Raw genomic sequence first — 15502 nt, 5'->3', positions numbered from 1 at the left:
AAACCCTACTTTCTAAATCTTCCAAAATTTCTCAAATCTCTAAGTTTTTAACGTTAAAATATTCCTCTAAACATTTCTTAAAGATTTCATGAAGAGATTTCGAAGAAATTCCAAAATCCTAAAAACCCTAGAAATTTCATTCCCAAAAATCTAGAGATTTAAAAGGTTTCGTTCGAAAAGAATCATACCGGAGTAATCCTCTCGTCGCCCTCTTCGATTTGACCTAAAGTTCTCGTCGGAAAATCGTTGCCGGAGAAGACCCCGCCGAAGCCGCACCGTCCGCCCGTCCGCCTCTCTTCTCTCGTTTCTGCTCGGTTCGCGTGAATGGGGGAAGAGAAGGGCTCGGTTAATCCTATTAAGGGAATTAGGTTTTGCTAAAAGTCCAAAATGCCCTTACTTAAGTAAATTCGTCTTAAGAAACAAGTGAGGGTAAAATGGATATTTTGAAACTTCTAAAATTAATAACTCCAAAAATAAGCAAAATTTGGTATAACTTCTATATACCAAAACGATCAGAGTTTCGCGTAGGATTTTCTAAAATTAATTTCGTTGCATTCCGATAACCTTGAAAATTTTACTTAAAAATTCGTCGCGGCGCTTTAAAAAGCGTGCGATGCCTAAAATAGGATTTTCGGGTTTTACAGGGTCGGCTACATGAAGCCTTTATCCTATTAAGACAATGAATCATAAATTAAAAAAAGAGTTATTCTTGATGCTTTTATTTACATGTTATGAAGCTTTCATTTAATTGAGTACTCTTGTACCATGAAATTATTTAATCATTTTCTCTGTATCTAGCCTAATAAACTGTTTATTTTGTATGCTTGATGTATCATGAAATTATCTTGAACATTCATGAAATTTGACATCAGTAATTTTTATGATTTAGTTTAAGATGAATGATCTTGATTTGACATTTGGATATTGCATAATTGAAAAGTAAACTAAATTAAAATTATGTGAAAAAAATTTCTCTTTATATATATATATATATTTATGAATCTTGATCATTTTTTGCTGCTCTCATATGAAATTTGCTGTCACCGCAGTATTATGCTGATGAAAATCTTAAATTTCAGCCATCTCTCCTGGTGTCCATAATTTCATCACATGTAGCGGAAGAAAGCTTAGGAGTAAATGCTGGGCATGTTAATAACAAGCTCGCTCAAGCACTTCTTGTCAACCAAATAAATTCTGGAAGGAGAAGTGCCATTGATTCAGTCCTGAAATATGTGAATAGATCTGAACTTCTTTTTAATAGGTACATGAATGAGCATATACTACTGAAAACAATGACTTTCGTTTTTTCCCATACTTTCCTTGAAAGAATTGTAATATATCAGATGAACATTGCCATTTTTTTTGGACTCGGATTAAAATTCAGCTTACGTTAGAAAGAGGAGATAATAATGCATGACCCCCTGAATTATGTTCCTGTATCTGTCATGAAATGAATTTTTCTACTTATAAAGTGGTTTGTATGGTTTTTTGTTGGCTAAATAGTTGCGTTAGATTTGAGCTTCTTATTAATAGGTAACATGAATAGATGCTTTTATCAAAACATGTTTTCCTTCTTTCGTGGAAATAATTGTATTGTATGAACTCGACATATTCATTTTCTTCTTTGGCCTGCTGATAAAAATTCCTCATTTGTATGTTATGAAGGTAAGAGAAGACTGCATGACATTTTTCTGATTTTAGGTTCCTGTATATGCATCTGTTGTGAAATGAATTTTTTTTTTCCTAATTAAAGGTATTTGGATTATTTTCTGTTGGCTGAATAGTTGATTATTTAGATCTTTTGTTTAGTATTTCATGTTTTTATCTTATTTGTAAGTTTGAACTTATAAATAAGAATAATTTTAACAGTATACGGGCCCTTTTTATGGGCTGATTTTGTTCTTTTATTATTTTTTAAATTATCCATAAAATACAATTACTTAGTGATTGTTCGACTCTTACAGTGATCCTCGTATATTGATGAGCACTCTTAATTTCTTGAAGTCGTTATGGGATGGTGGTGTTCCGTATATGGATACTTTAGACAAAGTTAGAAAGTCTGCTAGGTTCTGGGAGCACTTATCATCTGTACTTGCCCAAAGACTAAACTTTGATCACCCTCTAAATGATCTGAGCGTTGCTGACATTCAGCATGCCACATATAGGTAATATTCAGAAGATTGTTTGAGTCTTCAATGAGTACTTTCTGCTTTCCCATCAAGTATTGGTGCAGGAGAGCTTTCATACTTAAAAATGTCGTATTTGTTTGTGTAGGTACCGTTGTCAGGGAATTGTCTTAGAAATCATGGCACGGGAACTTTTTTCGCAGGAAAAGGAATATAAGAATGAGATATATGGAACACATGATTCAAACAATAGCTCAAAAGGACATGCTAAAAATAGATTGATCTTTGAAGCTTCGCAATCTTTGATTAATGATATCTTATCAAACTGGAATGAAGGCTCCATAATGGACAATCTTATGAAATCATATTCTTTGGGTGGATATGATACAAGAATCGTTTCTCATGCTAAGGTAATTTTTCTTTATGCTTATTTATTCATTATGAAATGCTTCCGTGTATATAATTTGATCATGTTGAGAGGAATGAATTTTCTATATAATATGTTGGGCTTAAAAATAGAAGCATCGGTGAATACGAAAAGGAATCAAAATAAAGGACATCATATGTATTCAATCGTGATGGTATCTAATATATCTTTTAATATAATTACTTCCCAATATTGAGAAACCCTCCTAATAATGTCAACACCCCTATCAAGTTGGAGCATGTCTATAATTTTCTCTAGTTTTTTACATAAGCTGTCACACACGATTGTCGACCCCTCCTAATAGTCAATTAGGGATGCAGCAAATCAATTCATACAACTCATTTTACATTTTTTAATGCATCAATTATTGATAAACATTCATGAAAAACATCAGTCGTTAAGTTGAAGCAGTAAAAAAATTCATTTATTTATTTATATCTAGAAAGCAATTAACAAACCCAAGCATTCATAAAAATAAATATCTTACATACCTCCAACCAATACTTATTGTAAAACAGTACATCACAAGACATAAGATTTAAATTAAACATATTTTTACTTAGCCTCAACCCTTTCAGATGGGGACATCAAAGCTTGGAAAGTCTATCAGAGACGTGGCCATCGATCTACGGCCATTATCGAGTCGATGTATATTTGAGTCATATCATGTATTTGTCTTTTATTATTTTATTTGTCTCTTATTATTTATGTTGTATTTGTTTTCCCATTTTTACCCCTTACTTAAGGGAGGTCGTATGTAAGCCCTGAGGGCATTGTAGTCTTTTATTTTTTAGAGTCCTTTGTATGAAGCTATTTATAGCCCTTATATTTCTCTTCCAAGACTTAATGAATAAATGATAAAATTTTTCCATTGTGTGATTTTTTTGTGAGATATTGAGAGTGCTTGAGAGAGAAATCCCTAGGAGAGGAAAATCGGATTACCCACCAACCTTGGAGACGTTCGGGTTCATGGTTCTTCATTATCTCTTGTCCTCCTATTTTCATCCCCTAGCCGCCGACCCAAAGTCTTCCCGTACCCCTAAGCCGTCGGCCACGTAACTCCCCCACCACCACCCGCCACCTAGACCCCAACCCCACTTTCATCCACGGCCACCTCCACCGTCAGCCCACCTCTTGGCACCTCCTCCATCTCCACATGCCACCAAATCTTTCCTAAATTAGATTTCATAATTTTGGTAACTCTATTAATGATCAAATTCAAATCAAATTGAATTTGAAATAGTTACCTAATTTATAAATCCTATTTTAGGAAAGTTACTAAATCAATTCCTATTTAAAATTTAAATTAAGAGGGGATGAGATATTTCTTTCCAAACTTAATTTAATAGTTTAAGTAAGCATTGAATGCCTCATTAAACTCCTCCCTCCCTCGCCGACCCATCTTATGGTTTGAATTAGCAATTGTTTCCTAAAAGCCCACCTCCTCTCTTGGAAACAATCCTAATTCCCCTCAACCTCCATTGGCCAAAATTTCCACAAGCCCCCTCTATTTAATTTATTTCCAATAGTGAACCTCTCCTATTGGAATTAAATTAATACCTTCCCCCCCTCTTTCATACCCGCTGCCCCCTTCTCTCTTTCTCTTTCTTTAATTATTCTCAATGAAAGGGAATAATTAGGAAGTGTTGAAAGAAAAATTCCCTCCACTTAATCTCCCAAAACCTGAACCTAAATTCCCCTAGCCCTCCCCCCTTTGTCGGCCACCATCTCTTACCTTCTCCTACTTGGATTATTGTGAGAAACCTCTCTCTTTCAAGGGAAAACGGCAAGGACAGCAAAGGACCACCTCCCACAACACTTAAACGCAACTAGATCAATGCATGACCGATCCAGATCTTGATTACGACATTGCCTACGACGAGCAAGGACTCAAGGTTTCGTTCACATCCTTCACTCCACTTTCTTCGACGTCAATCCGAATATCAACCACACTGCCGAGGAGTACTTGGAGCGTATTCTAGATACTCTCACCGAAGCCATAGAGGAGAACCTTGGTGCCGTTCAATGGTGGATTACGTCCAAACTGTGACAAAGGTCTTCCAATCTTCCTACTCTTATATTTTCGTAGTTTAACTCTCTCTTGTGATTTGATTTGATTCATGAAGGTCTTGTTCCCTTATCTCTGCCAAGCTTAGTAATCGTAGGATATGAGTTTAGGCTTCTATGCTTATAATCTCATTGTTAGCGTATGAATTTTGTTGAAAGCTAGTTAATTTGCATGCTATTGAAATTCTAAGTTGTTTTGATAATCCAAGTGCTTGCCATGTAATTTGGCCTAAGTGTTGCCACCTCTCTTACGTTTTCTTTTTTCGTTTTGATTACTAATGATTTTAATCTAAATTGTTTTATTCAAGAAATCGTGCAAGTTCTTACTGCATACAATTAAAACCTTGTAGTCCTGCATCATTTTCCTTTCCCTTATGCTTCATAATACATCCTTAATATGTAAAAATTATATGAATGAGCTATATCTAAATACTATGTAACATTAATTTGTTCTCCTGAATCAAAAAGGCAAAATACCAATTACGATACCATTGGAAAGTAACATTATATCAGCTATTTTAAATATTTAGTCCTGAATTTAATTACATAGATGTTTTAATTGCATATCTTTCCTTTCAAATTTCATGTTATCTCTAGCTTGCGAATGTGTCATGTTAATATATCTAGGCCCATAAGCTTTATCATACAGATGTCGTATTGCCTCCATAGTCTATAGGCTTCACCATAATCTGAAGGCTTCATTGTACTGGGGTCGCATTGCCTCCATTTGAGTTGCATTGCCCATTGGGCTCACACTGCCACATGCGCTTATTATTTAATATGATGTTTTCTTAGGCTTATCCGATACTGATAACTGCTTTTTACTTTATCATTTAAACCTAGTCAATTTAAAATAAACAGTAAAAGATGTATGCAAACAAGTATACAATTACAATGCGTATATAATAAGAAAAACTATACCGATCTCATATCACAGACATAGTGTAACATATAGCAGAACAGGCATGTTGGAATAAGAAAGACTATACTGATCTCATATCACCTTTTTTCCTTCTTTCCACTTTTCCAAACTTCCTTTTGTCTTCTTTTTCTTCCTTTTTCTTCTTCCTTTTCCTCAATTTTTGCTCTGGCCCGATTTCTCCTACCCGATTCCCTGTTATACTCTTCAAGTCTCTTCTCTTCAAGGCCTGCACGGGTCACCGTCTCCCAGCAGCGGCTTCATTTCCTCTTAGCATGCGATCTCCAACCCAAAAGCTCCTCCATGCAAAATTACATTTAGTTGGGATGGAATGGAAGTAAAGGTTATTATATTTTTCTCATTTTCCTTAACTGCCCTTCTATTCCACTGGTGTATGGCATCAAAAGTGCCTAATTCTCCTATTTAACTACCCATGCTTCAGTAAACTGTATAAAAGAATAGTAAAATAATTTAAGAACTGTAGGAAAATAATTCCGAAGGGAATTAATTCCATAACTTTCACTCCCTCACAAATTGATATATACTTCTATATATCATTTTACTCCATTGGATAAGTAGAGTACAATAACATGCTTTTTGATTATTTTTGTGAAGTTGCTATTTTGAGTTATATTTGAATTAAAGCAATTTAGCCCATATGTTGAGGAAAATTCGGGCATTTTCTTCCTTATTCAAAATTGGTCTTTTTCATACTCTATCAAATAGGGTTTTGGAGGGAGGGGGGGGAGGGGGGGGGGGGGGGGGGGTGGAATTTATGTTTCATATCCACTTGTCTTTCCCAACTAGCCCTTTCACTTTTACATAAGGGATTGTTCTGCTTCTGAATTCTGAACATCAAATTCTCAGGTTTCTCAATATATGTGAGGTTATTCTGTACCTCAATTTAATCTAGAGGAATCCTCAAATTTCCATATGTGATCCACTTTTTAAGTAGAAATATATGAAAAAACATTGTGTATTTCAGACATGCTTATTTGTAAGCAACCTTTCTAATTCTCTTAATTATTTCAGATGGCCTCATATATCTCGAACTGAACTTTCCTCGGCCAAATCTCGAATGTTTTTTATAGGTCTAACCTTTAAGAACACAAATTCTCCGGCTTCAAATTCAATTATTTTATGTTTGGGGTCAATAGTACTTCTTTTGATAGTCCTAAGAAGCTTGCAGTTTGTCTCTGATTAAATTGATTTTCTTAGTGGCTTGATAGATCACTTGTGGACCCAATAACTGTCTTTCAACAACTTCAACCCCATACAATGGAATTCTGCATTACCTAATTCAATTCCTCTTGTAGTGCTATTTTGATGTTTGATTGATACCTATTATTATAAGCAAGTTCTATCAATATGATATGATCCTCCCAGTTATCACCAAAATCTAAAATAAGTTATCACCAAAATCTAAAATAAACTATCTCAGTAGGTCTTCCAGTATTTAAATAATTCTTTCTGATTGGCCAATCTGTTTGTTGATAAAATGATGTACTGAAATTCAATTTTGTGCTCAAACATTTATGAATATTTTTCAACAGTCTAGAAATAAACCAGCTATCTCAATCTCATATTATAACCTTTGGATTCTATACAATTGAATGATTTCTTACTCGTGTATTTTTGCCAATTTCTCCACCGAATCGGTTTGACGAATAGGCAAAAAGTGTGTTGATTTTATTAGTCTATTAATCACCACCTAGATGCAATCATGACCTTATCTAGACCTAGAAAAAAACATGAACTAAAATCAATAATTATATCCTCCCATCTCCTCTTAGATATTGGCAATGAATGCAACATATTGTTAGGTTTATGATGTTCAGTTTTTATCACTTGATATGACTTACATCTTGCCACAAAATTTACCACAAATTCATTTCAGGTCATCGAAATAATAATTTCAAGTCTTTCACATTTTAGTACTATCAAGGTGAATTGATTAAGTTGAAGAATGAGCTTCAGATAAATTCTCCCTAGTCAAATTTGAATCCCTTAGAACCCAAAGATATCCATTACTTGTGATCCCTTCTTTGTCATTAAGGCTGAGATACTTTTCTCTGTCTGTTTGAATTTGATCTGGCAACTTCTTGTATTCCTCAGTGGTATTCTACATCTCTCTTACTTTTTCGTCCAAGGTAGGGTGCACAATCATTTGATATATAGGGTTTTGATTCTTTTATATGATGTCATGCCTTAGTGCAACCTTGCTCCTAATGGTTGACACGAGATGCAATAGAGGGGAGATTGTAAATCATTTACGCTATACTACATTATATTTCAATTCAATCCTATCATCCAGTTGCAGTGCAATTATAATAGACATCATAACTTAAAATATCAATTATAAATGGAAACTATCCAAAATTTTATTTTAAAAAAATTCATCTACATAGAAACTATAAGGAAAACCAAAATATGTAAATATTAATGGACTATTGACCTCAATCCAAACATTCCTTACATTTGGAAAAGTGAAGATAAAATACAAATTGAACCTGACACTATTATGGCCATAGTTTAAAATTGCGCAATAAGAGGCGCGCCTCTGCGCAATTTGGACCAAGGACGCCTTATTGCCTAAGCAATTTTGGCGTTTGCTGAGGCTTACACCTCAAGTAGAGTGAGGCGCGCCTCAATTGCGCTATTGCGCAATTTAGCTTGAGACGTGCGCCTCATAGAAAGGGTCCCACTCGCTTTAGTTTTAAATAAAAATGAAATTTGCCTTCTCCCTTCTACCAGTCCAAGCTGAACCGAAAGCTCCCGAACCCACAAGCTCCCGATCCCGATCCCGCAAGCTCCCGAAGCCGGATCTCCCGCACGTCTCAGCCGCCTCTCCCGCCGCTCACCGGTGAGTCCTTTATTTCCGGCCGCCCCTCTACATCACTTCTTGAAGAGTTTTTAGAGTTTTTTTTTTAAGTTTAGGGTATGATTTTTCAACTTATAGCAAAGCTAGGGTTTTAATTTTTTTGAGTTTTTTTTTGTTTTATTTTGCTTTTTTTCTTTAGGAAATATGGTTAAAGGCAAGGAAAAGTCTAATACATCATTGTGTAGCGACCCTTCTTGGAAATACGGTGTACAAGTTGACATAGGTGGCAGTGAGAAGACTTGTGTGTATTTTAAATGCAATTTTTGCTAAAAAGTGGTGAAGGGCGGAGTTACCCACATGAAGGAACACTTATCATGCTCTTATAAAAACGTAGCACCGTGTGCAAATGTGCCGGACAAGGTGAAGGATGAAATTATTGCTTACATGAAGAAAAGTACGATGGCAAAACACTTACAACAGGAGCAATTTGATGAAAGGTTGAACATGGTGCTTACTTCGGGAGCGAGAGTGGAAAGGGCTCTTCCTCCACTATACATAATAGAGGTGCACGGGGTCCGATGGACCAGTATATGACTAATCCAGGAGAGGATAGAGTACAAACACAGATGATGCCTGCGGCTGGTACCAGAGAGGGTCGACGCCAGGTTTGCATGGATATTAACAGATTTTTTTTTTAGAATGCCATATAGAGTTTTGTTGATTCCACCCCTGAGTTACAGGGTTTTGCTGTTAGAGTTTTGGGCCTCACTTGTTCTTTTTCTGGGTGTAAGCGAAATTGGAGTACATATAGTCAAGTGCAAACAAAGAGAAGAAATCAGCTTTCAATACTCAGAATGAACTCCCTTGTGTATATTATGCACAACAAAAGGTTGAGAGATAGGAGATTGAGGAATAAGGGGTTGAAGGATGATGAAGACCCGTTAGTGTGTGATGATGTATCATCTGATAATGAGCGGTTCTTAGATGATGAGACAAATTTGTCATTATCAGACCTGCAGCAAGAGGATATATGTGTGGATGTCTTGAGGGGCGAAGCAGATGATGAAGATATGACATTCATAGATACCACACACATCCACTAGTTCTGCAGCACAACAACCAAATAAAGATATTCCACAACTTATTATATGTTATTGCAATATTTATATCAAGTGAGGAATTAACATGATAATGATCATTCTTATTGAACAGAGAAGAAAAAAGTGAGTCACATTGAAGATGATGAAGATATGACATTCATAGATACAATTAGAGAAGAAGATTCCCTTGAAGACCCATTTAGTGATGAGACATGATTGAATTTTATATGTTATTTCTTATTTGTACTTTGAGAGTTTTGATAGACTAATATTTTGTGGTTTTGTACTTTGAGACATGATTTTATTGCATCTGTTTTCTTACTTTTCACTAATTTCACTTGTCATTTGGATGTTTTTATTGTATGATAGAATCTTACTACTATTTACCTGCTAAAACTCTTAAATTTTCATTTACGCAATTTTTCGTCCGTGAGGCTTACGCCTCACACTGCCTCGAGGCTTACGCCTCGCCTCATGGACGAAAAACGCCTCGAGCTTATTTACACAATTTTAAATCTTGATTATGGCTCAACCTTATTCTTCTACCTTTCCTATAATATTAGTTAGAATAACAATTTAGCGAGTTACAATGTTCATAAAGATACGCAATCCTAATGCAATAATCAAGTATAAGAAATAACTAATAAACATGAACATTAACAAGTAAAATAATATGTGCATACAAAAAGCTTATATATGTAACCCATGTCTATAATAACTATAATAGAGACTATGCAGGGTATGTGTCACATATAATACAACATGTAAGAACTATGCTCACTTGATGTCACACTCAATTGCATATTATATAGTATCAATAATATAATTTTATGCCACTTGCATTTGCATATGATGCAAATCATAGATACAGATTTTAGTTCATTTCACAACTTATCATTTTTTAGCCTAAGAATGTGTCATATCTAGATGTCTAGGTCTAAGTTTATAACCCATAGGCTCCTGAGGTATCACTGTGTATATCCCATAGGCTCTATGACTTATAGGCCTCATAGTATGTATGCTCCATCATATCGAAGCCACACTGCCTCTATTGGGTCACATTGCCCTACGAATTCGCATTACCCCCACTTGTCTATTTCGTAACATGATATTTTCTTAGGCTTATTTAATCATTGTAGTTTCTTTTCTTCTGACAACAACCTACCATACGTTACTTATACACACACACACACATTTAAATCAATATGACTTAAGGTGTATCCGTATAAAGTTGGTATATCTACATTGATCGAATGTCACAATTCATAGAATAATAGAATTTCATATGACATCAAACCATAACATAATCTATATGCTTCATAATATCAAACTCAGACAAATTACTACATGTGCAAAGAGATCGCACAGGACTAATTAAAATGCATGTATGTAAACTGTTTACAATCAAACTCGTCTAATGTATTAACAAAATTGCATGTCTTACTTTGTCGTTGCACAGACTTACCTACACCAACCCAACTAGCTTAAATTTATAATTCTATTATCTTACAAATAATCACTTCTCAATAAACATGCCTTCCAATTCTCTTTTCATGTACGCAACTATAGGGATCAAATTCCTAGCCCTATGAATCTTCTAGTCAATAATATAACAGTTGTTAAATTAGAAATATTACCTATATAAATCATACAAAATTACTGATAGGCATCCAATTTAACTTATAACGTTTCTCTTCCTTTATTTATGTTTTTCCTTTCTTTTTTCTTTCTTCTTCTATTCTTTTTCTTCTTCCACCTTCCTCACCTTCGGCCTACCTCACCTTCGGCCTACACCTGAACTCCGACTCCCATCCAACTCCAACGTGCAAATCCTCCACATTCCAAGAGCTCCGAGCAAGGAAAATGAGACTTCAATTGGCAAAAAGGTGATTAAATCACTATATAAATGTTATTTACTTAATTATCCGTACCACCTACCAATGCATGTCTAGATAAGTGACTTGTTGAACTTTAATTGAACTTGATACAGTTTTTTATATAAATGAATCGTAAATTGAATTTTTATTTTTAGAAAATTTATTCAAATGAGATTTAATTAAAAAAAATTCATACATTTGTAAATTAGCATATACTTTTAGATATATATTTGCTTCATTTGATGATTAAATGGTATGTTTTTTATGATTTTTGTGAAAAATAATATTTTGGGATATTTTTAAATTAATTTAAACATGGAACATACCTGATCAAATTTGGATTTTATAATTCTTACCTCATTAGAACTTTGTTGCCAAAATGCACCACTTTTATGCTTTGTTAAACAAGTGAGGAAAGTTTTGCTTCATTTTTGTTTCTCTCTTATGAGCAGCCCCTTAATAATCTATGCTTCCATTTTGTCTTTACATACAGAGTTATCATGCTCCTCATTCACGATCATCAAACTTTATGTTTTTCTCAGGCTCCTCTGAATATGTCATGTCATTTTGCACCTCAATGCTATTCTGTCAAATCCTCTTATGTTCATCTGTCATTCACTTTTTAAGCATAGGTATATGAAATACATTGTGTACATCAGACTTGTCTGTATGTAAGGCTAGATGATAACAACCTTCCCAATTCTCTCGATAATTTCAAAGGGCTCAATGTATCTCAGACTTTGGCTTTCCTCGGCCAAATGTCCAAATATCCTTCATAGTTTATACATTCAAAAATTTAAATTCTCCACCTTCGAATTCAACTCTTCTATGTTTGGGGTCATAGTACTTTTGGTGACGATCTTGTGCTACCTTCAGTATGTCCCTGATCATTCTGATTTTCTCGGTGGCCTATTATGAACCTAACAACTATCTTTCCCCAACTTCAACTCAACTCAAAGGAGTTCTACATTTCCTACCATATAAGGCTTTATACGGAGCCATTTTTATACTGAGTTTGTAACAATTATTATAGACAAATTCGAATAAAAGAATGTTATTTTCTCAACTTCCACCAAAATCTAAAATACAATATCTTAAAGAATCTTCTAGCACATGAATACGACAATCTTGGATGATAATTCAATTTAGCATCCAAACCTTCATGAATACCTTTTCACAGTCTGGATGTAAATCACCCATCTCTATTTGATATTTTAACTTTAAGAATCTCATGCAATATGATGATTTATTTCACATATAGTTTTGCTAACTTCTCTATTGAATCCATCTCACGAACAATCAATTTGTGCACTGATTTGTTAGTCAATCAATCACTGCCCAAGTATAATCATGCCCTTGCCTAGATCTAGGAAAACTTGTAACAAAATCTATATCGCTATATCCTCTCACTTCCACTCAAATAGAGGTAATGACTACAACATTTCACTAGGCTTCTGATGTTCAACTTTTATCATCTGGCATGTCTTACATTTAGCCACAAAATCAACTATATATTTCTTCATTTCACGCCACATAAATAGCGGATTTAAGTCTTTATACATCTTTGTACTAGTGGGGTGAATCAAATAGCCTAAAAAGTGAGTTTCAGCTTAAGATCACATGAATCAAATGAGAATTTGTTGGAACCCAAAGATGTCCCTTACTTCTAATTGTTGCTTGATCATTAAAGGTTGAGATCCTGCCTTTTTCATGAATGAATTTGATCCACTAGCTTCTGGTATTTCCTAGTAGTTTTTTGTGCCGCATGAACTCTTTCTTCCATAATAGGATGGATAGTCATCTGACACAGGCTACTAGGGATTTGATCTTTCTGATTGATCAATTCTAATCGTAAGGCTATTATCTCTCTAATCAATTCATTCTGCTGAGTTAGCATCCAATTAAAATATCCACTAGATTTTCTGCTCAATGCGTTAGCCAACACATTGGCTTTCCCTGAATAATACTGGATACTAAAATTATACTCTTTAATCAACTCTAATCGTTTTCGCTATCTCAATTTTAACTCTTTCTAGGTAAAAATATATTTTAAACTGTTGTGATCAATAAATACTTCACACATCAGAACATATAAATAATGCTTTCTGATTTTTAAAGAAAACATGATTGTAGCCAACTCCAACTCTATGTCGGATAATTCTTTTCATGTAGTTTTAACTGTCTAGAAGCATAGACGTTTACTTTTTTTATTCTGCATCAACATACAAGCTAAACCTTTTAAAGATGTTGATGCAGGACTAGTTAGATGACATGCTTATGACTTCATCTTAAGCATTGCACAATTCTTTGATTAGAATAATTTAGGATTAAAATTCTTAGCAATTCTCAACGTCAATTAAAACAGTTAAAGAGGCGCTTTGCGTAGGCTAAATCACATGCTCCAAGCTTTGAAATTTTCAAAATAAGTAAGACAATTAAAACAATGCAAAGTAGTAGTCTTCAATGTAATCCCTAATCTAACAACGAGAGTTAGGATGCATAGAAAGCACACTCAATCCCTACGAATCACTAAGCTTAGCAAGAACACTTGGAGGAGACTTTCGCAATGACAATCTAACCAATTGAGAACTTGGATTTAGAAGAAATTGAATGCAAGTGGGAAAGAGGAAAAACCTTGCTTAAGGTGACGTGGAGATCCTCCACTCGATGCCTTCAAAATGCTCGTCAATGGCTTCCGTCAATTCATGGATGGTTGAATGTAGAAAGTCAATAACAATTGATGCTCTTCTCGAGTAGCAGCAATAATGACCCCCAATTGTCTTTCAAAGAATATCTGGGTATGGCTTTCAGGAAACCTGAAATAATTCAGGTTTTCTTCTCAAAATCTGAGAAGAAACTAAGCTCTCAAAGTTAGGAGGATGGATTGGAAGGGATGGTAATATGGCTGTGAACATTAGGAGATTAGATGTGGAGAGGAAGCATGAGAGGGAGGAGGTGATACGGATAACAGAGGAAAGGCCGGCGAGATTGAAGGCTTGGGAAATTTTATTTCCTAATGTCACGTTCTCACTTAGGAAATAATTTAGAACTTGGGCTGTGTGAGAGTTTCGGCCAAAAGGTGAAAGAACAGGATTTGAAATTGTTTCCAAATTGATGGGTTTAGAGTTTAGTAAATAATAAATTGAAAATTTTTGGGTTATTGGAGAGGAGCCGGCGGCAAAATCATGGGAGATTGGGGTTTGGTGCTGTGGGCTCCGAAAATTCGGCCTCGGCCTCCACTCGCTTTTCTTATTCGGCGAGGGAGTTTTAACGAACTAAGTTCCGGGGTAAATTTTGGGAGGCAGATGGGTTTGTAGATAAGACACTTCCCAGAGATTTCGCCCTCATTTTGCGAGGACTTTATGATTTGAGTTCTGGTTTCCTATAGGCGCAAGCCCCTATAGTTAATTACCCCTCCCGATAACGAGAGAGAACTTTCGATTAAGGCTAGTCATCAATCAGATACGTAGAGATACGTGTTATCTGGCATATAGTAGCAGCAATGGGTTTGGAATTTGGAGAACTGGATTATTGAAAGATTTGGAGATTTAGAAATTGATATTTAAAAATAGAAATTTCATCATCGTGCACTTAAAGCGGATGGTGGGGGAATGGATGATAGACCCGATCAAGATCCCATGGTTCCATCATCCCGGGCCATCGTGGTCCCTGGTCTACTTAGTCAGAGGAGGTAGTCGACCCAACCTGACAGAAGGATCCTTGTCGGCAGCCATGGGTTGCTTCGTCCAAGGGAACCTTGTAGACCGGGGTTGATGTTTGTCTAAGGGGACAAATTTAAATCCACCTTAGCTAACAGAGGGCTTTGTGCCCTATCAATCATATCCTATTGATTCATATCTCAAGGATTTAACGCCATTAAGGAGCGTATTGGCTCTGGCCATAACCGCTATCTGTGGTGCCATTTGGCGGCAAAACCACTCGGTTCAGAGGGCCCCGGGTCATAACCATTTACCTGCAGTGCCATTTGGCGGCGAAACTGCCGGTTAGAGGACACGTACCACGTCCTTACTGGCAATAGATTGTTTGAGAATGGATCCTAGTGATATTTTCGACTAGGCATTTGGCTCTTTTGTGAGCTAGAGTAAATTTCAATTTGTCCGCCTCGACAAACTGTTGCGGAGGGCGGATGGATTTTGCTTTAAGT

At 35.5% G+C, this 15502-nt stretch overlaps 1 protein-coding gene across 1 annotated transcript in view; it reads left to right on the top strand.

Moving 5' to 3' along the window:
* The window catches only part of LOC110098887, a gene marked incomplete in the record, with an annotated part of 152348 nt that overhangs the window by 88997 nt on the left and 47849 nt on the right, over positions 1 to 15502 (top strand). The window contains 3 exon segments of the mRNA XM_020825834.2: positions 1080 to 1261; positions 1965 to 2165; positions 2275 to 2536. Coding sequence (XP_020681493.1) covers positions 1080 to 1261; positions 1965 to 2165; positions 2275 to 2536 — 645 coding nt within the window.

The sequence above is a fragment of the Dendrobium catenatum genome, unplaced genomic scaffold (genome assembly GCF_001605985.2).
Source record: "Dendrobium catenatum unplaced genomic scaffold, ASM160598v2 fragScaff_scaffold_1381, whole genome shotgun sequence".
In the NCBI taxonomy this organism is placed as follows: domain Eukaryota; kingdom Viridiplantae; phylum Streptophyta; class Magnoliopsida; order Asparagales; family Orchidaceae; genus Dendrobium; species Dendrobium catenatum.
Note: the sequence above shows the minus strand (reverse complement) of the source record. Positions and strands in the feature narration are given on the sequence as shown.